The sequence below is a fragment of the Silurus meridionalis genome, chromosome 27, assembly GCF_014805685.1.
Source record: "Silurus meridionalis isolate SWU-2019-XX chromosome 27, ASM1480568v1, whole genome shotgun sequence".
Lineage (NCBI taxonomy): Eukaryota > Metazoa > Chordata > Actinopteri > Siluriformes > Siluridae > Silurus > Silurus meridionalis.
In genome coordinates, this window is record NC_060910.1 from 17,134,863 (window position 1) to 17,162,291 (window position 27,429).

Sequence of the window (27,429 nt, forward strand, 5' to 3'; positions counted from 1 at the left end):
GTAATAGAAATGCAACACTGAGGTTTAAAAAAAAAAAAAAGGTAGAAATCTAATAAAGAAGGGGTGGTACCAGGGTGCAATTTTTTTAATGGCCACCACACATTTTCTATATTATTATATAAAAAATTATATATTTTGTTCAGCATTTAATGTACTTTTGTTGAAATTACAAAGGTTACAATATTGTGAAATTGTGGTTTTATTTAATTTATTAAATAAATGAGTGAATTCACATTTCTGGCATTTGGCAGACATCGTCATCCAGAGATACTTTCATTTTATTACATTTTTTAAAATAAATCTAGCATTCCGATGCATTCAAAAATTAAACAAGCTAATTACGACCACTTACACAGTGTCACTCAGTATTCGTTTTATTTCTCTTTGTTTTTTTTCTCTCAATGAACTGGTGGCTTCACTTTACACGAATCTGAGAGAAGGAATTACTCATGGTTACATATTTTTTTATTTAAATCAGAGACATGTATTTGTAGTGTACAACATGCGCTTCAAAACCGAGAGTTTCTCATACTTACCTACACTCTATACAGTGCAAATGAGGACCAGTGACACTCGGACCCTGATACTTTCATCCAGTATTAGAAGGTAGAGCAGGGCATGGGAAATCATTTCCTTCATAAAACAATAAGGAAAGAAAAAACAAACAAACAAACAACTCGATCTTTGAAGAAGAAAAAAGGGCCATGTTGTGAACCCTGAGGTACATCACATGAATTCACCCATTCATTTGCATTCCATGTGAAGCAGAAGCTGAAATCTGCCAAACCATGTGGAGTGTTCTTTAAACAAACAAACCGAAATGTTGTACTTGTCAAAATGTGGTTCAGTTGCACTCATTCCTTATAGCGCATCAGCGAGCCATACATGGAGATGTGTTCAAAAAGGTGCAAACCATTTCCGAGTTCAAATAGACATATACAATACTCCGGATCCTGCACACTCTTGGCATGGGTTCAACCAGGATCATGCTCCAAGTTGTTTTTGGAAATAAATTCATACATGGGCATTTTTCAACCTATTTTCAATAGGTCTGTAATACAATAAAAAAAAAAAAAAAAAAAAAAAATTACACCTTTAATACACCTTGAGCGCCTCCAAATATTTTCAACTCGTTAATGTACGTATACAATAAATGTACCTCATAAAATCATTAGCTTGTCCACCAGGAGCTCTTTTTGCCTGAAGACCTTATCGACAAAGGCAAAAAAAAAAAAAAAAGGTGGTTACCACAACTAGGTGGTCTACATAAAGGACATTTGGTTAAGTAGAACATGTATTTGGGAAGGTGTGTTACTAACACAGCAACTAAATGACGTGGTAGGAGGAAACACGTCAGTTTTTTACGTCAATCCGTTTGCTCTGGGTCATCAATATTTCCAGCGACATGCAAAAACAACGCAGTAGTATGCCGGACATTTGTAGTGCAGCAGGGGGTGGGATTTATAACCAGTATCTTGGGCAATAAGTAGAGATTCGCTTGGTGTCACACATCACTACAATAGCTCAAACATTAAATATACTCTAGTCCCAGCGTCTGGTTTGTCCAAACCAAATCACGTTGAAACAATAGGCGAAGTCTTATGTTGTCTCGTTTATGCAGACGCAAGAGGTATACAGGCTTTCCAGCAAAGTTCAGGCCTGACCCGGCCATTTTTTTTCTGTCAGCCAATCTGGAACAAGGAGGTACAGTGTGCTAACCGGGCAAATCCAATAATACGGAGAAAAGAAACCAAACACAGTTTATCATCTTACATAGCGCACAACAGCAGGTATCACAAGATACAGTACCATCAATGTTATTAAAAGTAAAGAATGTACTAAGAGAATTGAAGAGAAAAAATTCCAATAGATTTAGGAAAACACTCAATGCTCTAGTGAACGGCAGGTATTTTGTCCTCTCAGCCTTTTTTTTTTTTTTTTTTACCCTCAACACCAATACATTTCATTTATATTCAGTCTTTAAAAAAGTCTCCCGTAATACGATCGACAGAAAACATAAAAAATATCAAAAATGGACATTTCTCTGCGAAAGCTGACGTCGTTTGGCTCGACACCGTGACGACTGTGGATGTAGTGTCAAAACCCCCCACCCCCAACACACACATATACATACAAACAATAGAATAAAACGCTGAGTCGGAGGAAATCGTTAGCTTTCACAATTAAAAATACTTCAAGGAAATCGTTTTTGGCGGTGAGGATCCCTTTTTTTTTTTTTTAATAAATAAAGAAATACCCCAGCCATCGTCAAGGGTTAGTATAGTCAATTTGGCTCAATCTTCCAAAGAAGGCTACCTGCCAATTTTTTCTTTTAGGTAGGGCCAGTGGGGAGGTGGGGGGTGGCCTGAACTTCATATGTTTGAATCTAAAAGATAAATTCTCTTCTTTTTATCAAGTTCAAATTCATTCATTTTACTTTCGAAACCTGCAAATTCGGAAAAGGTTTTTAAGGCTCCGCCCCCTCACCCACACCATTATAGCTTTGTACTGAATTGTCTGGAACCCCATGATCCCCTAGCGAGTGTAAACATTCGACGTAGAAAAACCTTCATCTTCTGATCATCCTTGTCCAACAAGGTTAAAAAAAGAAAAGAAAAGAAAGAAATCGTACTTGTAGGGCTTTAAACAGACGATGCTGCAAGAAGATCCGTAGCGTCTCGTCCGTTGGTTGGTTGAAAACACTGCTAATGCGTACATCAAATATTCAATACATTTCGTTTTTGAATAATTACAGTCTTGTGATGAGTGGTTTACCCTCTGTCTCCTTTTCTCCATCTCTCTCTGGAGGTCCTGCGGTCTCAGTTTTACCTGTTCTGTCTCCGAAGCTTAAAAGAGAGAGAATGAACACTGTATTTGAAGAGGAGAAGGTGGGAGGAGGTTTTTTTTTTTTTACACCGCCCCATCTGTGCCATTCTTCTCGTTCACAGTCGTGCCTGGAGTGCGCTGGCCATCCTTCCTCGGTGGCATGCGCTCGTTTATCCGGTCGAGGCCACGTGCCTCCTCGAAGTTGCGGATCTTCCGTGTTGGGGAGAAGCCCTGGATAGCTGAGAGGAGAAACATGGGATAGGAGAAAAGGAGGACAAAATGATGCACTGGCGATAATGATTATCAACAAACCTTTTATACCGTCCGCAATATTATCCAGCTGCAACAAAACTTTCTATCAAGTCCAGATCCACCATGCTGACAAAAGTATTGGGACACCTGCCTTTTCCATCCAAATGTGGTTCTTCCATAAACTTATATATCAAATATGGAGGCACTCAATTCTATAGGACATCTTTGGATGCGGTAGCGTTAAATTCTCTCTTCAATTGAACCGTGAAATCCAAAACCTGCGTGCCCTGTGCACAAAGCCAGCTCCATGAAGAATCTCCACAAGCACACTCCAGTGAACATCGTCCCAGAAGAGTGGAGAGTAAATGTGTAATGTTATATACCATGGACGTGCTTAAGGTCAGGTGTCCACAAACTTTTGTCCATATTGCGTAACCCACTTATTCAAAATTTCGCGGCCGAACGTGAACACGTTTACCCAAAAGCATGCTGAAAGAAGGTTCACACAATTGAACACAATGTTGAATGACCTTGGGAATGAAATTTGATGTTAGCAAGCAAATATTTGCTCAAGAAGCAGTTTGCAGTTTTTAGCTAGGCTAAGCTCATGTTTGGAAAATTGCTAGCTAGTTAGTTTTGGGTGTCAACTCAAAAAATAAAAAATAAAAGGCAATAATGACTTTCTTTTATGCCTGAAATGTTTCGGGCTCTTTCAAAAATCATATATATATATTCAGTGGCTGACAAAAAAATTGTTTGTTTCTATGGTGAGAAACACACAAGAATTGAACGGTAAGGAATGTCATGGAACTAAATTTTATGAGACATTTTTGTCTCTAACAGAAAACCTTGTGTAAGACAGAGAACAAGAGAGATGTGATCAGACTCCCCTCATAACAATATTCCCCCGCAGATGGTGGTTTGGGGTTGTTTTGGAGACTTAATCCGGAAATTAAACGGACCCAACATAGCTCCCATTCCTTCAACATTCCACCATTCAGTTCAGCCTGAACTGAATGGTGGTTTGGGGTTGTTTTGGAGACTTAATCCGGAAATTAAACGGACCCAACATAGCTCCCATTCCTTCAACATTCCACCATTCAGTTCAGCCTGAACTGCAGCTCATTAGCCTTCATCAGCTTCACGTCTGAACTCTGTAAGTGTTATTTACAGAGCAAAAAGTCCTCCGGACTGTTATCATGAAACTACCTGCCCAGTCGCCGCACCTAAATCCTATTGAACTGCTCTGGGATGAAGTGGATCACGAGAATTTTTCAGAACACAATCGGCAAGTTCAACAAGAGAAATGGCAAAGTTGAACGTTTAAAGAAACAAACTTATTGGATGCCGAAAGAGTGTATGAAGTTGTTGTTCATGCTAAGGATAGCATATATATATATATATATATATATATATATATATATATATATATATATATATATATATATATATATATATATATATATATATATAAATGCTATATATATATATATATATATATATATATATATATATATATATATATATATATATAACCCAGAGCACACTTATTAAACGCATAGAGCAGAACTATAATTGAGAAGAATGCAGACGCTCATGTGAATAGAAATTTCTAATTTGTGGCCATAATCTTACCCACACACACACACACACACACACACACACACACACACACACACACACACATACACACACACACACACACACACACACACACACCTCTGTGGCTCGATGACTCAGAAACTTCCTGCTGTGACACTTTTAACACTGCGTGTCTGCAGTGTGTGTGATATGCATGATAAATTTGTGTGTGTGTGTTAAGATGGAGCGCTGACGTAACGAGATTAGAGGCTGAAAATAACCAGCGCTGAGAGGATGCCACTCCTCGACCAATCGGAGTGCAGCGTGGGAATTAGCTTGGCTCGAGCGGACTGTTGCATTCGGTGAATAATTTTGAAGAGGAAGTGAAGCAGGAGCCAAAAGCCCTCCGCTGCACTGCAACCCCACCACTTCCTTTATGAAAAAAGAAAAAAAAAATCCATTTCTTCGCAAAAAAAAGCATCACCTAGACCTCGTTTCCAATTTTGCTAATATTCTTTGGATCTTTTAATACGCTCTGAGGAGATATAGGGTTATATACAGCTCGTTTAGAACCCCTTCGCAACTGAGCAGTGCGCAACAAGCGTTTCCTTTGAAACCTTTCATAACACTGGTGATGGTCACGATCAATGTCGCACTGGTTCAATCGCCAAAGAGTCCACCAGGGTCGCCAAATTCTAGTTCCAAAATCCCCCCTTTTCCCTGCGCCAGATTGATCATATATTTATGCTATTTGGTGGCACATAAACATAAAAACTGGCCAAGCATAGAAGAAGCCGTTTGGAGGAAGTGTTCACTGTATAAACAAGCCCAGAAATCCGGTTTACCCGGACTGCTAAAAACCTAGCCTGCACGCTTTCCTTTTTCGTTCGCGTTTCGTTCACACGAAGGACAGAGAGCGTTCTGAAATCCTTGCACAACATCACGTACACAAAACAAGCAAAAAGGCAATGCAAACACAACACAACACACAGCACAGGCGGCGAGATTACCTTTGCCCTCCTTCGCCAGTAGAGTGGCTGCGTTAGCAAGAAAGCCCAAGAGAAGAGCAGAAAAAGGAGAAAGAGCGAGTCGCTGAGGTTAGATCTTGTGAAGGCAAGCAAAAAAAAGTTTTCTTTGGAAATACGGGTACACGGAATATATACATGATTTGTGGGCAAAAGTTTGTGGACACCTGACCGACACTCCGTTGCACGTGCAGGTCCCCAGTTTCCTGTTAGAATAACCTCCATTGTTCTGGAAAGACGTTCAACTAGATTTTGTGGAGATTTGGGCTCAGGTGTCCCAATACGTTTGCCCACACAGGTGACCTTTAGTAACCGCTCTCTTTCACTCCAGCCTGAAGAGTTTGCCAACATCTTTAATGCAGTTCTTGCATCAGTGATCGTTGGTATGTTAAGCAGTGTTTTATACACACACACACACACACCACATTTCAGAAGCGGGATATTAACACACTCAGGAACAGCAAGTTTGCTGCAACAGGGAACTGTTTGTTGGGAAACAAAACCATAGTTAGGTGTGCGTCAGGCTTCACACACGTTCGTGAACGAGAGAAAAATTACCACATGAGGAAGTTCACAGTTTCTGCTTTTTTTTATTATTATAAAAAATAAAAATAAAAAAACTGAAAAAAATAAATTAATTAATAAAAAAAAAATGAATAAATTAACAAATAAGTTAAACAAACAGGAAAATAAATGGATAAATAAATGAACAGATAAACGAAGAAAGCTGCCGTTATGTTCAGGCTGAAACATTCCCTGAGTAACTCGAGTTATTCGAATACAAAAATGTTTTGAATGTACAAAAACGTTTAATCCATTTAACTACAGGCAGAGCACCGTGTTTCCCCACGGACCATTATTAATGACGCACCACCCGCTGAAATCTGGAGAGCTCTGGACAAGTAACACAGAAAAAATAGAAGATTTAAACCAAAGCCCAAAGACATTTTTGGTTTGCTTTTTTTATTAATTTTTTTTTTTTTTGAGTAATTTGAAATTCATTTTTTTTAATGGATTTTTTTTTTATTTCTATATTTGTTTTTGCATTTTGATGTAATATGGCAATTAAATGCACCAAATTTGTTCCGTTTTTTTTTTTTTCCACAGATTGCAATACAATGTACATTTGTCTTCAAAGAAACAAATGACTTTATTAAAAAAAAATTTTATTGCCACTGAATTAAAAAAAAAATAAATAAATAAATAAATAAAAGTACATTTAAATAAATAAATAAACAAACAAGCTAACTAAATAAAGCCATATTTTGCTTAAGACCCCATGCAACAACAAAAAATGAATGCTAATTCACCGATCAAGAAATATTTACGAAATAATTATGAGATACTGATATTAAATCACTTGATTAATATGCATTGATGAATGTTGAATATGATTGAATTCATATTTTCTTTATTTTACCATTTACTTAATTGATCTCCATCTTACTGCTGGAAATGAATCTTGTAAGCCCCGAAGCCATAAGATGATCCGACTTACGGGGAAGATCTGAGCTGCGTTTTCCAGAACCAAAACCCAAATCAGCTCGATTTTTACATTAAACACCTGAGTAGAAAAGTTTTAAGCTCTGATCTGCCCTCTAGTGGACATATGAGTCATCACACTATCACACAGGTTTTGTGTGAAGATCAGAGAGCAAAGTATTCAATCCGTTTCTATTGCGTTCATTCGATTTACATAAATAAAGATTCCATAACACACACACACACACACACACACACACACACACACACACACACACACACACACACACACACACACACACACACACACACTAACTGTTCTGTAAAGTCTGTTTGCCTCCAGACAGCACTCCCAGAGGTAGAGTTCCAGTCGGGGTCAGTCCTTTAAGGGTCAGAACACTCTCGCTTTCCTCTCTGAGAGTGCGCGCACACACACACACACACACACACACACACACACACACACACACACACACACACACACAAAAGGCTCATTAGCACTACATTCACAGAATTTAATTAGCATGACGGGAGTAAGAGGGGCTAAATAGTCATTTCAACATCCTGACTATCCAGAAGAAAAGATTGCACAGCACCTCCTCCACCATCCTCTCATCCACCATCATCTCCTCCATTATCCTCTCCCCTCCTCTACCCATCACTCCTCTCCTTCACCCTTCTCTCCTCCACATCCTCTCCTCTACTCCATCCTCCCCCATTGTACTCTCCTATCCTCCACTATCCTCTTTTCTCCTCCATCCTTCTCTCGTCCACCATCCTTTCCTCCACACTAGTTTCCTCTCATCCACCCTGTTTTCCTCTCCTTCACTGCTATTCTCCTCTTCACCCTCCTCTCTCTCTCTCTCTCGCTGCACTCATGTCTAATGTAATTAATTATCCAGCTACTTTCGCTCATGACTCATCGACGCTGCCTCATTATTCCTAATGGACAAGCTTGTGTGTGTGTGTGTGTGTGTGTGTGTGTGTGTGTGTGTCTATATGTGCGTGAGCACGGGCTCTCATACAAAAGTCCATTGTGTGCATTCGAGCTTCACTTTTAATTTCTAAACAGTAAAATCTATTTTCTACTCTGTGCCCCGTTTCAGTAAAGAGACCTCCCTCCCAGACGACAGCCGAGCGAGAGCCAATAGATGACCAGACAAATGTTCAGATGAACTCGAGAAAACTCAGGTATCAGACAAAACAAAATAATAATTTATACGGCGGATACGAAGGTGAGGAGCTGCAACCTGATTCAACTACACTATAGAAACTCGGAACCAACCTGAGAACGGAGAAAACTCTGGCCATCTTGCCGATGGCACGGATTTTATTTCGGATCACCTCCTTACGAGCTGCTGGAGCGCCACCTAAAAACACACAAATCACATGATATTATTTAAACTAGCAGTGTAACACAACGCTACTGAATCTACAGCTGTATCTGGGAAGTGGGTGTGGCCTAAACATAAACCCTCCCCTTTGAGCCTGAGCGCACACACCTTCACTCCAACCACAATCCCATCCAGGAACATATTCATCTGAAGGCCTGATACTGATCTGAGGTACTCTATACCTCTATAAAAATGGTAAATCAGAACAAGTGAGATTTTATTTGTGTGTGTTTATGTTCATTCACAGATTTCTCTCCGATACCTTCATACAGGTCGTCTCCCTCGGACATGAGCTCGTCATCCGAGCAGATGTTCAGAACGTTAATCAGCATCTCAGTCACTGAGGACACACAGATCAACACACACACATTCACATTCACACACCTCCCCAAGCATTAACACTGTGCTGTATTCCAGCCAATCAGAAAGCGAGATGTTCTGCCGATACCTTTCTCGCCGACGAAGGGCAGCGACCAGGTGAACACGTCCATGAAATTGGGCAGCCAATACGGATGCGGCGAGCAGTTAAACTGCCGGATGTTCATGACGTTGTTTTCGTACTTCAAGACAGCAGCTGGGAGAAGGGAACGGGGTAAAGATGTGGCACCAACCAAAAAAAAAAAAAAAAACATCAATATTGCTAGCATAAACACAGTGTACTAATGAGTCTGCGCTAAAGTTCTCTGGTAATTTATTCTTCAAACTGGGTCAAAACAGGTACAGTGGTCCCTTAATTACGAAGTCTACAAAAAAAATGTTCCTGAGGCTTCTATTCGAGAAAAATCTGGAAAGGCATGATTCGGTGGTGATTTGCATAATGGGAACTAAAGTAGTTGTGTTACCAAACATTCAATACACTTTTAAGTATTGATGAAACATTACACACTGCTCCTATTTCATGTCCTCAGGTAGTTTTTCTTGACAACACAACATGACATTACCTTGTGGCAAAGAAAATACAGACTAGCTGGAACTGTATACAAAACAAAAGGGAAAACAGACGAAACATGCGAGCGCCTGGACAAGCCCGAGCCGGGTTTTTAGCACAGCAGTGAGTGAAAGTGTCACGCAAGTACCTTTGTTGTTGTACACGTCGAGGTAATTAGGAGCAGAGAAAATGGTGATTAACGAAGGGAAGCCAGTCGTCTGGCTTTTCCTGTACATCCTGTACCTGTAGAGGGGAAATGAGCGAGGCTAGTTGAGGGCTGTGACAGTCACGTATTCTCACACACACACACACACACACACAGGCTTGAGCACACCCACACATGTTCCACATGTCTGACAGAAATTAGCTCAGTTCTGTCAATTATGCCTAATTGTCGGAGAGTCCAATTTGGACTGTTAAGGATGAAACAGAGTGTAGCATCACTATGCCACCACACACACACACACACACACACACACACACACACACACACACACACACACACAGACGATCACAGGCACTTACCCTGCGTCCTGAGCTTCGTGCGCTCTTATCACTGACAGCAGGTTGTTGTTTGCCAAAAAATCACAGACTGCAGGATAACTGCAAGAGAAAGAAGAGTTGCATGACTATCTCTATCCTTCACACTTAGCTTTTCATGTCCCGGGTTTTCCAAACAAACGCCTCACGCCAAAAAAAAATCAGCCAGAAAATCCTTTAACGTGGCTGGGTGTTCATTTTTGGTGGATATTTTGCTCGAAGCATCTCTGGGAAAGTCTCGAATCAGAGATATCTACCAGAGATTCAGAATGACAAATCTTTTGCAAAGCCGATCTTGAAAAATCGTCGCTTTTAAATTTACACTTACGACAAATTTACACTTATCCGGCATGACTTACCAAGTTGCAGCTTGGTGTGGCTGAGATTTAAACTCATGACCTCATGTTCCATAGTCCAAACCCTGAACCAGTAAGCTACCACCTCCGTCAAATGCTGAGATCTAAACTGGGTTCAATATGACTGGTTTATTACTACACTCATGTCTCCTGTATATAATTACATTCACCCTCCTGACACGCTGGAACCGGCTTGCTAGAACTGCGGGTTTTAAAATGGGGTCCGCAATGTGTTTTATCCCACGCATCATTATCAAGGCTATTATGGGGCCAGCACCAAAGGTTGATTCCCGGGAACATATCATGTTGATGTAGTCCATCTCAGGTTGAGATGGACTCCTGATCAGAAGGTCATGAGTAAAAAGTGAAGTGGTAGCTCTGTGGTTGAGGCATTTGACTTTGGCTGAAAAACCTCCTCTCCTAAATATTTTTCCCCCAACTATCTCAAAATGGGGATCACAACCTCATGACACTAATTATTTTCTTGGATGTTTTGTCCATGAACTGAATCTGACAGCACATCCACCAAACTGGATTGGAGGACACATCTCAGAAACACATCTATGTATTGCCACCAAACCAAGGAAGCGAGGCAATACCACGTCCTCAGAAGTTTTGCCCTTAACACTGGTGGTTTCAATGCCTTCCTTCTTTAATCAGTGCTGCTTGGCCCCCGTAATCGCAGATTGCCAGCTACATTTCTATGTATTACTGAGGTTCCATAGGTGTTATCCTGCTATCTAGCTGTGTGTTATCTAGTGTGTTATCTAGCTCAAAAACTAAACTTGGATTCAAATTGTTCTGTCCATTGAAATTCATGATTTAGAGCTTTACAGTACAAATCTCATGGTGCCGTCACAAATAAGACATTCGTTACAAATAATTCTTCACCTGAAAAAGTACGAGCAGCCTCGGACCGAGTTGTGGTTAAAGTGCTCGGAGGTCTTTTCACTGCCATAATCTTCGCCTGGATCGGCCCAGATCAGATCGCACATTGGCCCGAACGCTGGCGGCTCCTTAAACCTGTCTAACTGCACAGACACACAAACACAACATTAGATTTTTCCGCCCAGCACCAGGAATAAACCCGGGAATAAACAGAGTTGCACCTTATTAAACGAATAAATTGAAATATGATTGTCCAACGAGAGTTAAATGTATTCATGGGGCTGCTTGGTTTTCTAGGGGTTTAAAGGCCAATACAGCATCCTAAACACTTCTTTTTCAAATGATACATTCATGACCAGGTTACTTACTTTCCTAATGTCGTCTAAGCAGTTGATTTCGGGCGAAAGGCCTCCGTGAACGCAGAGGAACTGCTGGTTGAGGAGAGCGGCAAGGGGTAAACAGTCGAAAGCGTCCATGCACGCGTCATACACGCGCTCCGAGTACTTTATTTTACCTGCCGAGACAAAAGGTGTGGGCGGACAGCACCGCGGAGAGGTTACATAAGGGAGAGTCGTGAGCTGTGATCTGTCCCGGTCCCCAAGGTGGTATCAGGATTTCAAGACACATGGCAACGATTCGTTCTAGAAGGCCAGCCTTTGATGAACCCACCTCTAAACACAATGTTTGCCTGCTTACTATTCCCCAACGAGAGTGCTATTTATATTACCGCTCTGCACCACTGCTTAAACATGCACAACTTACAGTATTACTCCTTTCTATCATGGCGCTGTTGAAATCTCAATTCAAACACTTTACAAGGTGTCAATTAGTTTTCTTGAACAGCAGCCTGGAAAGTTTCTGGTGTACCAAGTGGGGAAATTGGGAAGTGGTAGCTCAGTGGTTGAGAATTTAGACTTCCGATCAGAAGCTCATGAGTTTAAATCCCAAGCTGTCACTTCTGGGCTTTTGAGCAAGGCCCCTAACCATCAGCTGCAGCAGTATACATAAGATACCTGTAAATCTCTCTGGAAAAAGGCGTCTATTTCGTGAATGAATTTTCTCGCGATCTTGACATTACAAACATTGTTTCCTCATAATCACAGCTTTATTTTCGTAGGATCTTGACATAACAAACCTAGATTTCCTTCATTTTTCTGTGTGTTCGGCGTAAGAGCGCATTCTAGAGGCAGCATCTGTTATAATAACCATAACCATTTGTGGCAGCGGGCGTGTGGAGAAAATGAAGTCGTGATAAAGAAAAAAATGATAACTTAGAACTTCTGTAGTCTCCATTGTGTCTGCACTTGTTTTTGAAAATTCTGAGGTAAAATTGTGTTGTTAAGGTGTGAGACAGAGAACTTTGATGTTTTTAGTTATATTGACAGGTATTTACAGCTGCCGTATTGAACTAGATTGTATTCCTTCCGCAGCATTAAATGCAACTATATATGCATAAAAAGTCTGCCGACATTTAATACATAAAAAATTTAATTACTGAGCAAACTGCTTAGTATAAGAGAAATATTTCTATAAAAAAATATTTTTTTGAAAAACAATTTTCAATGAGTCAGTCATTATTTTGGTTTCTCTAATAGAAGTGCCTTATTGTCAACAATCAATAACGCTGTAATAATTCCAGAGCAACAGTCGCATAAAAGAGCTAGTCTACAAGCTAAAAAAAAAAAAAAATTAGCCCTAAAAATTAATACAGAACTTGAACTAGATGCTACTTGAACTATATACAACAGCAGCTAAGAGCGGGTTGCTATTCAATTTGGCTTTTACGATCCTAATTAGTTCTCATTACTGGCTACGTGCAACACTCATTCAGCACTTTATTAAGCTCATTACTGCTGTAGTGTCCGCGCTTCGGGTTTATTAACATACGCCCACAACAAGGTCATGCCGAGAGTGAGGCTTTTTTGTTATGCAAAAGGGGTCGAGTCGGAAAAATGAAAAATGAATAAATAATAATAAAAAAAAAGCTGCTGCTGAAAAATCAAGTACTTTTTACGCACAACAAAACAAATGACCGCCTTCTTTTCCCCGTCCTCATTTCCTTTTCCGTTCACAGCAAAACTGGTTTGCTGATTAGCATGAATTTATGTTGACCGTTTCATTCGTTCTTTGCTCTATATGACGTATAATTTTCTGACAGAATTTTTGCACAAGATGTCCCTATTAAAGTGTCCGGCGTAAGTAGAACCTCTACCGCCTCCAGTGGCGTTTTGACACATCGGCACTTACGTGTAGTGCGTTCACTCACACTCTTGTTTGAAGGTGAAATACTCGGTGAGATGCCTGCACTCGTGGTTGCCTCTGAGTAGGAAGAGTGTTTTCGGATGGTTGATTTTCAGCACCCACAGGAACAGCACACACTGCAGAAAGAAAGCGAATGAGATCGAGTATACATTAAAAGATAGGCAGACTCCTGCTAGGCTGAGAATCAATTTAGTACAGTCCAGTACAGAAGTAAGGAGGATCCAAACAGCTTTGTTTGCAATATAAATAAATCACTCCTAAAAATGATGCTGGATGTATTTTGGCTGGTTCTATTTTGTCAACCAAGGAAAGGTAAGGTAAACATTTGATTTGAGGATCATCAAATCAGATTTCTACCTCCCACAGAGGTTTTTTTTTTCTTTTGTCTTCCCCACCCCACGGTCACCGAACAGTGGCTGAAATACAGTAATCCCTCGCCACATCGCGGTCCAGCTTACACACTGTAACAAGGGTTTTGACATCGAACATATAAAATTTTGCTTTTGCGGATTTTCCGCTGGATCGCGGGATTTTGCGGTGTTTAGGTAGTATTGTTAAGGATCCCCTGGTGGTCTAGTGGTCTCACCGCTGCAGCCCGGGTTCAATCCCCGGTCAAGGAACCAACCCCAGCCACTCTCAGTGCCGGTCCCAAGCCCGGATAAATGAGGAGGGTTGCGTTAGGAAGGGCATTCAGCGTAAAAACATGTATCAAATTAAACATGCGACCCCTAATGGGAGAAGCCGAAAGAAAGTTTTTAGGTAGTATTGTTAAGAGTTATTTAAATTCTTTTTGCGGTAAAATAAGCATTTTCTAGCATTACATTATAGCAGTACATTTATTTCATCATTATCACCATAATCATTAGTACTGCACACTTCACTCTGCAAGTTTTATCTTTATTGGTGTTTACCCGTATAGAATTTTTAATGTTAAAATGACGTAGGTTTAAGAAAATTGAAAGTGTTTTAGAGCAGAGGAAAGGTTTATAAGATTGTCTGGACCGTTTATAAAGCCTTAAGATATACAGGTATTCTGTATACTGTACTGTATACATATGTCTGGAACATATCCCCTGCGATAGGCGTGGGATTATTGTAGTTCAAAATATATTAATGGATAAGGACAAAGCCTTTATTGTCCTTCAAAAAACTGGGTGGTTGTGTTGAAGGAAAAAAAAAAAAGAAAAGAAAAATTTAAATTGAACAATGCTACGTGCCGTCCAACTACTCTGTCCCTTGTCGAGAACAATTGCCCATTATTTCCTCATTAAAACAACCCAGATGGTCATTGTGTGCAAGAACAAATTGCAATAATATAATGCCCACGTGACGATCCCATATCAAGAGAGCACTTTGCTTAATTTACACATCTAAGCCTCGCGGCTTGCTGACAAAATCCCGGGGATGCAAATGGTTCCGCTTGGACAGGAGGACACGCTCCTCGGTAGGACGAACACGTGTGCATATACGGTCTCATTAAACTGCTGTTTAGCATCCTCTCGTAGTCCTATTAACATGCATCTTTCCCTCTGCACTTAAAGTGGCGAGGATGCGCTGCCGAGGTAACCAAGGACGGCAGGTGCAGACTCAAATGCCATCTGAAATAATAGACAACGAGGCTACGGGAGAGACTCCATGTGCGGGCGGGGGCTGGAAGGAGAGCTGCTACTTCAGCCTACGCATGAAGAAGAATGAGCAGAAAATTGTAGGTAATGTTGGCCATAAGCGGGACCTCTTCTCTGAATAAAAGGAACGTAATGAGAAAGTGAGCTGGAGAGAGGAAAAAAAAAATCCTCCCTCCCTCACTCTTTCGCAAGTGTAGGAGGAAAAACAAAACCTCATGTCAGCCAAGTAGAGATTGAACTCCTGGAACTAGGGCTTGGTGTTCGAAATGAGTGTGTGGGCGTGTCCACCACTGCAGAGAAGGAAAATGAGGACAAACACTGACGTGCCGTAAACAAAGAGAAAATCTAGCTTTTTTCTTTTCCGCCCCCTTCCTTTGCTTACTGCTATTTGCTCCTCTGGGCAATTAACATCTATCAAGCAATTACACCGAACTTACATTTACTACACACGGGGGTATAAAAAAAAAAAAAGGAGTCTTAAGTGAGTCCCAGAAGCTCTTCAATGCATTTGGATGAACTGCATTAATGCCACAATTTTGTTTCAGAAAAATGCTGATTTTTTTGTAATTTGGTGACGCCCATGAAAAAACGGCATAAAAGGCAAAGCTAACAGAGAAACAGAATGACGAGTAAACGGCAAAAGAAAGTGACTTTTCAAGGAAGTGGATGTTATGTAATGGTGGTCACGTCTCCACCGTTATATAAACAATATATATTTACCAGCAAATAAACTCTATCCAGCAAAAATGTACGGTATATCCAGCAGATTGAGACGTGGCTCATGACTCACTGATCTCCCACTGTACAGTACATCGAATTTCATGCATAGATGCTTTTTCTAATTAGTAATAAATAAATCAGTGTGTTCAATCCCAAATAAAGTCTCATGCAGGTGTACACTTCCGACAAGTTCTTCACGCCTGAACAGGTTCCAATATTGCAACAACCCCCCTACTTGCGTTTCCTTTGACAAATGTATTTTGGAGTTTTTTTTAAGTGTAATTCCAGGAATTTACTTTTTTTTTAGTGCTTGCTGGATCCGGATCCAATCCATGACCCAAGCTAGAGCATTTGAAGCTCAGCAGAGAATCAGGACATGTTGTTGTTTGGGGTTTTTTTGGAGCAAACTATTCACCACATCGTTTGCCATTTTGGTGAGTCTCTTTACCATGCTACAAGTCAAATCAAATGGCTTTAAAAGATCTAGTTTTAGAAAGTTCTAGCATCTCCCCAATAGAACAAAACCCAATAAAATATAATCTCTTGTAGACTTTGTAGTGGATTTTATAGTGGGAATTGTAGAATAGAATAATAAAATAAGGATCAGTTGAATATCTTTGCCACCTTGAAGGTCATATTTTGGTGGATGAAGGTGTTTTTTTTGTACCATCTGTCAGAATCTGGCATCCTGCAGTGTTTCTTTTTAGTAGAATCCTGTTGTATTAAAGAACTTGAAGAACCAATGAGGAACCGTTCTAGTTTAAAATAAGTCGGAAAAATAAATTTCTTATGATGCAAAATCTGGTCGATTTGGTCTTCAAAGCCACCAAATTAAATATGAAAATAATTTTTTTTTCATTGAACTAACCAAAATCTTTAATACATTAAAAAAAAAAAATACTAAAGATAAATAAAGAATTAATCCCCAGACATTTTTTATGGTCATCCCATATAATGGCACCAGTGGTTTCCAAATAAACCACTGTATGTACTGGAAAAAAGAAGAAAGATAAGCAAATAAGCCAGAACTTGGTCTAAAATGTGTGTGTGTGTGTGTGTGTGTGTCCTGATGAAGCGATCCCAGACCCTGCTCTTTACCTCGGCTACTTTTATGTTTGACATTTGGAGCAGTGACGTCATTGAAACCGAAAACCATCCGTCAGGTCATCAATGGACATTAGGTGAGAGTATTTACTCTTTTTCTGTTATACCTACAGTTAATTCACATTGTTTGGCTTTGGAAGAAAGAAGTGAGAAGATCATTGCATACAAGACTCTTTCCCAAAAGTGCTGACAAGTGTGTACGGATTTAATCAGGTTCAGCCTTGCTGGTCTTCATTGATTACTCTTTGACATATGGTTTGAAGAAACAGATCGTACCATCAGCCTAGAAAAATACATGGGAGCACACGATCACATCTTAGGACCTTGCTAAAAAAAATTCAATAGAATAGAAACCTTCATAGAATTTGCAATAAATGTAATAGTTATAATAGGAAACATATGGGTTGTGCTGGAAAACCAATAGAATAAGAACCAATAGAATATCTTTGCCGCCATATTTTGTTGGTTTAAATCCATTACAAAAACCAATATGTGGCCTACAAGGTACCAAAGATGTTCACCTGGTCCTTAATGGTATCCACTAGACATATCAACAAAAGAAGGCAAAATAAATTGTCCCGCAGGAGTACACCAATGCAATTCCCATTAAATTATTACACCCATTACAAATTCTGGACATCAGTAGGGACCACTAGGACACCATTATGCATTTAGACCTCAGTAAGTTTCTACACTGGTTTCTTTGGTTTGATAACTATTTCTATACAGAAATTGTTTAATGGTTCACAGGTGATGGTTTGTAATGATATGTGTAATGGAATGCAGTCGACTTTCTCACAAAGCGAGCTCCATGAAGATCTGCTTTAGATGGTTTAGAAGTATGTGGAAGATCTTCAGTGGCCTACTATATAGCTCTATACTACATATACCTGACTTTACTTTACTTTTCTGAAGATTTCCTAAAGGAGAACCAATTTTCTCCATCTAGTCTCCAAAAGATTTTCTAAGGCTACAAATATGATGATTTTATTTTTGCTCAAACGCCAATGCAATTTTTTCATTAGAAGTCCTAAGGGAAGCAGCTGCAATGCAAAAAATAAGTGTTTGGTCAAAAGTGGAGCTTTCAAAGTTGAACCATTTCCCAAATCTGAATCCTGAATCTTCCCGAACAATCAGGATACAAGTTGATGGTGAACGTGAACAGTTTCGTTAGTAAGCAACTATAAGGAGATTGCTGGAGAAGTCAAGTGTTCCAATACTTCTTTCCATACACACAATGTGTAGGTAAGAGGAACGTTGTTATGGGAATTCACCGACAGATATAGCTAGTAACTCCGGAGAGTAAAGTAAAATCCCGATTACACTGATTACCTCGATGTGGTTAAAGGAATAGCGGTTTGACAATATCGTGACAGCGTCACACACCCACCTCGATGCTGAAGTAACCACGGTCAACGTAGTCACCAAGGAAGAGGTAGCGCGTGTTGTCTGGAGACCCTCCCACTTCGAAAAGCTTCATGAGATCGAAGAACTGCCCATGGACATCGCCACATACTAAAAACAAAACAAAAAAATTTAAATAAAAAAATGAATTAAAAAAAAAAAAATGTTAAATATAAAAAAGATATAATTATATAAATATATATAATGTTTTTAAAAAAATGAAAATGTATATATAATTACATTTAAATTAATTATAATAATGAATAATAATTAAATAATTATACTATTAATAAAAAATAAAAAAAAGATGACTGCAAATTAAAGTGATCAAAATGTACTTTTTTATTTATTTACTTGTCATGTATCTGTACTAGTGAGAACATGATTGAAGAAAAAAAAATAGCCTCGTCTGAGACAGGTCAATTAAGGCTGGCGTTGAAAACAAGAGTGCGGGTAGAAAAGAAGCGGCGAAGCCTCACTCCTCCGCACACCTTCTTCCATCAGGGCTATACCGATGAGGCTGCCGTCACTTAGCAACAAAAGGTACCGGGGGCGATTGAATGTGCATCACTTTTGAAGCCTCTCGCATTCCAGCGTGTCACATCGGAAAGAAAACATGCGTGGAAAATACATGGATTATGGAATCGTTATAAATATCCACATCTTCAGATTAGTTCGGGGGGGTTTTAGAGCTGTCAGCATTTCTGGACGAGACTGAATGAAATGTCAGAAGGGGTGTCATCTCTCTTTTTTTTTTTTTAAGACGGATTGCTGGAGGGGCTTGGTCACATTTCAGCGTACACGCATTTCATTAACCCCATAGTACATGGTAAAGTCCTAATCTTTGTATTTCCGTGTTGAAATATGTTTATAAAAAAAAAAAAAGAGAGATTTATTTCGAGGTAAGCTTGATTTTGGCAAAGTATGAAGCTAGAACTCCGTCACATCCTACCAACGTGCTATAGTTACACAACCACGACACATATTCAAAATGTCCAAACCCACCCACCCCCCTTGTATCTTCTATATCCTAGTTGCTAAGTAACAGGACAGAAAACATGACCTTGTGATAACTCCGAGTGTTCACCGAGTGAATGGATAGAACGGAGATCCGAGATTGTAATCATGGCTCACTTCTAGGAACTGCATTATTTCCTACCTCTTCCAGTCGTTCTTAAGCGAGCACTTAAAAATACGTATTAAAATACCTTCTAACTATTTTCTCTACCGAAGAGTTTTAAGGCTTAGAGCCTTGCTCAGGGAGTCAAAATTAGCAGGTTGGTGGTGCTCGATTTTAAACTCATGAACTTCTGGTAAAAGTCAACCCCTGAGCTTTCACTTAGCTTCATTATCTGTGAGTAAAATGAAAATGTTTGCCTTCGCTCTAGATTAAGAGTCAGAAAGTCTTATTGGGTATGAGGCGGTATAAATAAAATTCTAGACTAGTTTTGTAACACGTCAACAGATGGCAGCACAATGCTGCACGCACAGTCACAGGAAGCACCGTCCTTTATAAGGGAATGTTATAAAAGACATCCGACCACGTGCGTTAACGCTTCTGCTTTTTTGACCACGTGCGCACCCTGTCGCTGTGTTTTCCTCACACGTGAGATTTTTCGTCGCAAACAACACAATCTTCCTGCCGAACCCAGCCCACTCAGCAAATTTGGCTTCTGCGGAATTTGCCCTCCTCCCGAAGATTAAGATGAAGCTTAAAAGTCGCCGTTTTGACACCATTGCGGAGATTGAATTCGAATCGCAGAAGGTGGTGGACAAGCTTCGAAAAACAGAAGACTTCCAGGACACAATCCAGAAATGGCAGGAACGCTGTGCAAGGGGAGTATTTTTTAAAGGTGATTAAGTAGGGAACCAACCCCAGCCATTAGGGTTGAACAAGCCAGTGCACCCTCAGTGCCGGTCCCAAGCCCGGATAAATGGGGACTGTTGCATTAGGAAGGGCATCCAGCGTAAAAACGTGTCAAATGAAACATGCGGATGATCCGCTGTGGCGACCCCTAATGGGAGAACCCGAAAGAAAGTACTTGTAAACATAGCTAGTCTCTAAACTTTCTGATATCACCTCAGTCAAAGTGAAATGTCATCACGTATTATTTACATTTTTCCAAATCCAGAGCCACTTACATTCATCTCATTTATAAAATTGAGCAGTTCAGGGGTAAGGGCCCTTCAAGGGCCCGGCAGTGGCAGAGCTGTGATTTAAATTTACAAACTTCTGAAAATAATTCCGATATCACAACCACTGAGCTACCACTTCCCCAGTACGCACCCTGCTGTTACTCCCTACAGAACTTCGGGAACCAGCCAAGTATTTGGGAAACATAAATTTGCCATTTATAACAGATCTTCTTACTAACCAAACCCGACCAGGTACTACAGTGCCTACAGGACCAACTGTTGCCCCAGAACTTTACCATCTATGCAAGTTCTTCTCACTTGACCACTTTTGCAACAAAAGGTCACTTGCATTGTTTTGGAATTGTTTTAACACGAACAATATACACCACACAGCAGCTGCTACACTTTTTACAGGACTATAGGAACCACTAGACCCTGTGCTGATCGCATTCTATTCATTTGTTATTCAACTCGAACCTGCAGTGTTGTCAAACATTCTCACCGGTAATGGGTGCCTCCACTTCGAGCATGCACTTCTCCTGGCGCAGGATGGCGGCGCCCTCGTTAATAATCCGCAAAGCCACTTCTTCCTCGACACGGCCCTCCTTCACCAAGTGGCTTTTCAGGAGCTCCGTGTTGGGCTTGCCGTTCACGAACAGCTCCTTCATGGTGAGCCGCTGGTGAGGGGGAAGGGGCACGGCTGTAGTGGGGGACAGAGAATGCACAGGTATATAAATTACCTCATTCACCCCAGAGGGGAACCTACAATAAAGACCTCCACTGGAGATGCTGTGGATTGCAACAAAGTCCTCATACATAAATATTGCTTTATACATACAGATCAGTACATTTACATACATAAAAGTTGTTGTCAGATGCAACAGTTCAGATGCAGTTTGCAAGAATTTTTCTGGGAGCCTCAATTTGGTTTCCTCACAGAAATCCTTGCCATATGTGTATCAGGCCCTGAAGAGCATTTTGATATACACTTAAAATTTGACTTATATCCAGAACTTCCTTCTGCACCATAGTTACAGAAAATCTTGTGGTAAAAATTTTATTTTAGAGACTGAACTGCACACTACAGTCCATCAAAATCTTGAATTGAGGCATTTGGACAATTCCAGCTACCACTTTAAATCTTAATATTAGGTACATTAAATCACTAGGATGCATTGTGCATGTTGATTGCTTGAAGCTTTTGATAATGAGTCCCAAAGTTAGGAGCTCACTTTTTATGACTTTCAATAGCAGCTGGCATTCGCGGGGAGTCCTCATCTGTTTCGTGACACCGAGAGAGGCAGGGGAGCCGAGCGCTCAACAGCACTACCCTCGATCTGTCAGCTGCCTCCAGGAGCGTGATGGAAATTAGAGGGAAAGTTGTGGCAGAGAGTGAAATCGCCTGAGCGCTTGTCAGATTCCCCCGGTCCCACACAACTCCGTCAAGACAAAATCAATCCCGAGAATCAATCGGTGGGTTGCGGATGTGTGGAGGAAGCGAGATCTAGGCTTACAACAACAGGCTCTGCATTCCACACCAACCCAGATTTTTCTAACCTCCGTTTTTATCTCACGTTCAGTGCGTGTACTTTATCACGAATGCACACATTACATGCTAAAGGCTTTCGGAAAGCTGCTGCATTCTCAAAACCAATATTCTAGCTAATATACCAGTGAAGAGTGAGGTGTTTTTAACATTTCTCTAAGGGGTGTCAGCAATTTGTGAGGTAAAGTTGTTCGTTTTCCGCCACGAGAAAGTCGAAAGCTGCATTTTTTTTCCTCTAATTCATTTCCAGAGAGACCAAAAAGTGAGCTGAAAGGTAGCTGTTTATAGCTGAAACAACTTGTTTTGTCTACAACACAAAATGTATTTAGAAACTGACAAAAAAATTGAAATCTTGGTGTGGTAATAGATCTGGTAATGCTATTTTAGACAGATCAACAGTTACTCCACTTTCTGTCACTGATTATTATCAGATTTCAAATAAGAAAATCTCCAGGTACATTATTGGCCCCTAAAATCAAATTACCCAAAAGCAGGAAAAAATATTGGAATTCTTTCCAATATAGCAAATAACTGGCCAAAGTGTAAATAATTTTCCAGACTCTGGAACCAAGGGCACAACATCAAGCTAGGGTCAGCCTCTAAATGCCACTGCATCCCAAAGACTGCTGGACCAGAAACCAAAGCCATGCTCTCCTGCACACACTTATCAGCTAATTAATCATTGAACCCAATGTTTTCATGATAGGATCGCTTCAGGTCTGTATTATCTGAAACCAGCCTGTTTGAGGAAAGATCAGGTGTGTTCACAGCAAAAACATCTAGTAGCACTATGTTCATAAGACATAGATTGAATCGTTCTAAAAAAAATTACCTCAGATTTCAAGAAACAAGCTGTTACAATGACTGAAAATTGCACCATATCAAATGGCAAACAAATATTCCAAAAACCTACTGGTGCTATTTTAGAGGAAATAATATATAAGGTTCTCTGAAAACAGGACATCTGGTGATGATTCAAGCAGCTTTCTATCAAACCATGCCGACTGCCCAGTGAGTATTTATTATTAACCGATTTTGATATTGTGGGATGTCCTTGAAAGTAAACATGTTTACCTTATAGCGCCAAAAATGAAATGTATTAATAATAATTAAATAAAATGAATAATAATGTCCTGATGGTGTTCCCCAAGTTTGTACTGCCATTTTAGTGATAAAACAATTCTTAATAGCCGACCCAGAGTCAATCATAACAAAGCTAATCTGGAAATCAGGAAACAGGAAGTGTATAGTTGCAAGCTCCCTGAACACCTACAGCTTAACAAGTCGTCCAAGTGCATTTGCAAAGTCTCAACACGTGGACACGGTGATGGCCAACGTATAGAGCTTTTCTGAGCTCTTTCCGTTCTATCCGTGCTGGACAGGAAGTGGGTTAAATGAGAGTTACCCATGACACACCTCCTGAACTTCGTCGCCCTTCCCTTGACTGGGAGAGTAAAAATAAACAGTAAGCCCTCCTGGGTCCAAACTACAGGCTGGGAAAAGGGACTATAAGCTGGGTACAGGCTCTAAGCAGAGATTAGGCAAAGCCTCTATTAGCTGGGGATTCCATGTTCACCGTGTTTATTTTAAGATCTCACAATACTGCGAACAGGATTCTCGCCCCAAGGTACACAAGAATAGACGCGAGGCTAGACTAAGACTGGTAGAATAAGTCACACCATGAATATGCATTAGAAGTGTATCTCTGGTCTCCAAGTAGGAGCAGACGTTCACTATCCTCGGAGCCCCCGCGAGCTTTCGAAAGCAGATGGCAAGCAGCTTTGTCTTGCCCACATGTACAGTTTATATACACTACACAGATCCAGTTCTGGCCATGTGTTGGGAGAGCCAGTCTAAATGATGGATATTTCAAAAGCCAAAGAGGCACCTGGGTTTAACTGTGGCCTGTTATTAGTCCAAACACCTGTGGTTGAGTGACAGTGGCACACCATCCTCAGTGGGGTCAGGTGTTTTTTTTTTCCACCAATCCATGGTTTTTGGAACCGAAGTGCAGACTAAACATTAGCATGTGGAACAAAAACGCTGACTTTTTAGGCAATAAGCAAAAGGGAAATCCATCTGTTTAGATCTTGATGGACTATTGATATTAGAACCACCTTACAAGAACACCTTAGGATGTAGATGTTATAGTATGGGTTCAGCCCTTTTCTGAATACTTCTCCACAAAGAGAAGACAACCGTGAAAACCCAAGCCGACTAAGGTTTCCTGTGGGTTCCCAGTGTTGCAAAAATCCCTTGCTTGCCTCTCGGGTGCTATTTCCTTACCTCACTCTACTCTCTCTGCATTTGAAAACCTGTCACTGCCAAAAAGCACCAACGCAAAAAGCCAGGGGTGAATCTTCAGGAAAGCCAGTGGAGAGCACAGAGTACGGGTTCTCCTGGGAGCCAGGTGAACTTAACCACCACAGCTTGAATTAATGAGGTCCGAAGCAGAGCATCCCCCATCCATTACCTAGGACTGGACCAGGCATGAAGACTTACCATTTACACCAGAGGGATATAGTAATGGAGATCCCTGTTTATTTTCCAAATAATTCCTATCCACATTATCCAACATTGTTTTCAAAAAGATCTCCAGCCACACAAAAAAATACAAGAAGGACACCAATGGAGAGCTGGTCACAAATTCTTTCAAGAACAACATTGTGTACTGCAAATTAAGAAGGTCAACCAACAGGCTTTTAAAAGGTTGAAGGAAACTCAAACTTTGAGGAACCTCAGGTGAGAACATGCAAAACTCCAGTTACATACACAGAAAAAAAATACAACCTAAATGGTCTGGAGCAAATCTAGATATATAGCAGACATCCATGCAAGATATCTTGGTGGTTTATTTTTAACTCGGTTCGCCCCATTCTCCAAGCAGCACACCGAGTCTCTAGTTCTATTTGCTCTGGAGATTCTTGGAATCAAGAAGCAGAAATCCTGCCAATAACCGCATGGACTGTGGAAACAAACACAAAAGAAAACACACCCAACCTAATAAAGGTTTCAAAAGGCAGATCGTGATGATTAAAAACAAGACACATGGCAAAATGAGACTTTACTCAACATCGTTATGAAAGACATGGAGACACAAAGGTGAAGGTGAAGATACAGGTACAGGTGATGCTGGAGGAAAAACGTGCATAAGCGATGAGCATCTGAGGGTCGATCAAGCAGGGTCCAGGGGTTTCTGGTGAAGCTACAAGCAGCTCAGACGTTCCGAAGCCCCCCCACCGAGACAACTTCGTCTCAACGAGAGTAAACTTACTTTTAACGATTCGCTCAGTGGTCGACTGTTTTTCTTTCGGTTCTTTGGTCGACATCTTTGCTCCGATCGCTTTTCTAGTTTTCCCCACACACACACACACACACACACACACACACACACAAATGTCAAGCGAAGTGTTTAAAGGGACTTCTCCAGATGTCCCCTCTTGATTTCGAGTGTCCCCCTGGTCCAAAAAAAACTCCTCAACGTTTCATGAGTCAGCAAAGCGACCAAGTCCAGAACGCACGTGAGAGGAGCATGGTAATTAGACGCCGGCTTAATTAATTGCTATAGCAACGGGTCGCTTTTTCGCGGGAAAAAAAAGGACAGCAGTGATTTTTTTTTTAAGCCCAACTCCAGCTTCGAGTCTTTGTCTGGACACTGATGAGCAGATGATTAGACTCGGGTACGCGCGTGGATGTTAATCCCCAGTCGGATTGTCAAAGTCGCACAGAAACTCGCGCCGCGTCTCTGCGTGTCCGTGGGTCTCACGCGCCGGTGTGACCACAGAAGAGGAGGAGGAGGAGAAAGAGGGAGTAAATAAACAGCGGCTTATAATATACCCTCCCACTCCGCGCTGCCTCTTCGCCTATCACTCCGGATCCAGCACCAGCTCCGTCCCCTCCCTTCGGCTCATCCGCGGATTACAGACGATTTATCTCCCGAGGTTTCCTTCCTTCCCACAACATGGCGGAACCCGGAGCTCCCGACGTCATGACGTCACCATCCAGCGTCTATATCCCACGCCTCCTGCTCTGAATACCCTTCATTCACATTCGGTGCTCCAAACGACTTCCCACTGACTACCCAAGCGCACTACTCAGTGCAGAACACAGCGCCTTCCTGCGCCCTACTTAGTGCACTTTATAATAAATCTGGGTTTTTAAGTACCCTTTTCTTTATATATACTGTATATACACAGTAATCCCCCGTTTTGGAATCTCGCTCTAGCGGTTTATCGCGGAATTGCATGTGCATCCATACAACTAATTATTTTCTAATTAGTTAGATGTGGATGCAAATTCTGTTTATCCCAGAACAATAGACCAAAAAAAAAAATTATAGGGAATTGTTTTTATGGAGTTTTATGTTGAAGTAATGAAATGTATTAATAATAAATAATTATTTATAATAAAATGAAGTAAAATGTTACTACAGTAACGTAAATACATAAAATTGCATTTTTAGGGTGGCGTCAGTTTATCGCGGTTTTTCGTTTATCGCTCGTCGGTTTTGGAACATAAACACCGCAATAAACGAGGGGTCACTGTATATATAAACCCAGTGCACTCTTAGTGCCGGTCCCAAGCCCAGATAAACGGGTTACCAACGACCACCACAGGTCGTTACCCAACAGGGTACCGGTGGAAAATTGGGCTACTGTTGGCCAAAGGAGGAGAAGGAGAGGAGGAAGACGTCTACAGAGACAGCAGGAGAAGAAGAAGTGTAGGAAAGTGGAGGTTCAGGTTGGTACTATGACTGGTAAAGGGAGAGAGGGAGCTGATATGATGGAGAGGAGAAAGGTAGATATGTTGTGCGTTTAGGAGACCAAGTGGAAAGGGAGTAAGACCAGGAACATTGGAGGTGTTTAAACTGTTCCATCATGGTGTGGATGGAAAGAGAATTCTGAAGGAAGAGTACAGTAAGAGTGTAATGGAGGTGAAGAGAGTTTCTAAAAGAGTGATGAAGGTGGAAGTTGAAGGGATGATGATAAATGTCAGTGTTTATGCTCCATAAGTGGGTTGTGAGATGGAGGAGAAGGAAAGATTCTGAAGGGAATTAGATGACATGGTAGAAGGTGAACGTAGGAATGAACGATTGGTGATTGGGGCAGACTTTAATGGGCATGTAGGTGAAGGGAACAGAGGTGATGAGGAGGTGATGGTAGGTATGGTTTTAAGGAGAGGAATGTGGAAGGGCAGATGGTGGTAGATTTTGCTAAAAGGATAGAAATGGCAGTGGTGAACACGTATTTTAAGAAGGAGGATCATAGGGTGACGTATAAGAGTGGATGAAGGTGCACACAGGTGGACTATGTTCTATGTAGGAGATGCAACTGAAGGAGATTGGAGACTAAGATTGGTGC

General features: G+C 40.8%; 1 protein-coding gene across 2 annotated transcripts; it reads right to left on the reverse strand.

The window, feature by feature from the left end:
- Window positions 1-443: 443 nt before the first annotated feature.
- On the reverse strand, window positions 444-26,204 carry ppp3cca (protein phosphatase 3, catalytic subunit, gamma isozyme, a). Of its 2 annotated transcripts, XM_046842440.1 has the most exons (14): window positions 25,344-26,204; window positions 21,026-21,223; window positions 18,374-18,498; window positions 13,539-13,650; window positions 11,641-11,786; window positions 11,276-11,415; window positions 10,014-10,091; window positions 9,637-9,731; window positions 9,009-9,134; window positions 8,823-8,900; window positions 8,452-8,536; window positions 7,483-7,580; window positions 5,670-5,696; window positions 444-3,065 (listed from the first exon to the last, which is right to left on the reverse strand). In XM_046842440.1, the coding sequence occupies exons 1-14, from the start codon at window positions 25,396-25,398 to the stop codon at window positions 2,911-2,913; spliced, it is 1,518 nt and encodes a 505-aa protein (XP_046698396.1). In that variant the 5' UTR covers window positions 25,399-26,204; the 3' UTR covers window positions 444-2,910. The 2 variants fall into 2 exon arrangements, with proteins under 2 accessions (XP_046698396.1, XP_046698397.1); XM_046842441.1 differs by lacking the exon at window positions 5,670-5,696 and having other exon boundaries at window positions 25,344-26,203.
- Window positions 26,205-27,429: the final 1,225 nt, after the last annotated feature.

Coding starts and splice junctions, on each gene's coding strand:
- ppp3cca (XM_046842440.1), bottom strand. CDS start 25,398: ATGTCGACCAAAGAACCGAAAGAAAAACAGTCGACCACTGAGCGAATC. Junction 9,732..10,013: donor CACGAAGCTCAGGACGCAGG/GTAAGTGCCTGT, acceptor TCCCCTCTACAG/GTACAGGATGTACAGGAAAA. Junction 8,537..8,822: donor GGGAGACGACCTGTATGAAG/GTATCGGAGAGA, acceptor GTGTGTTTTTAG/GTGGCGCTCCAGCAGCTCGT.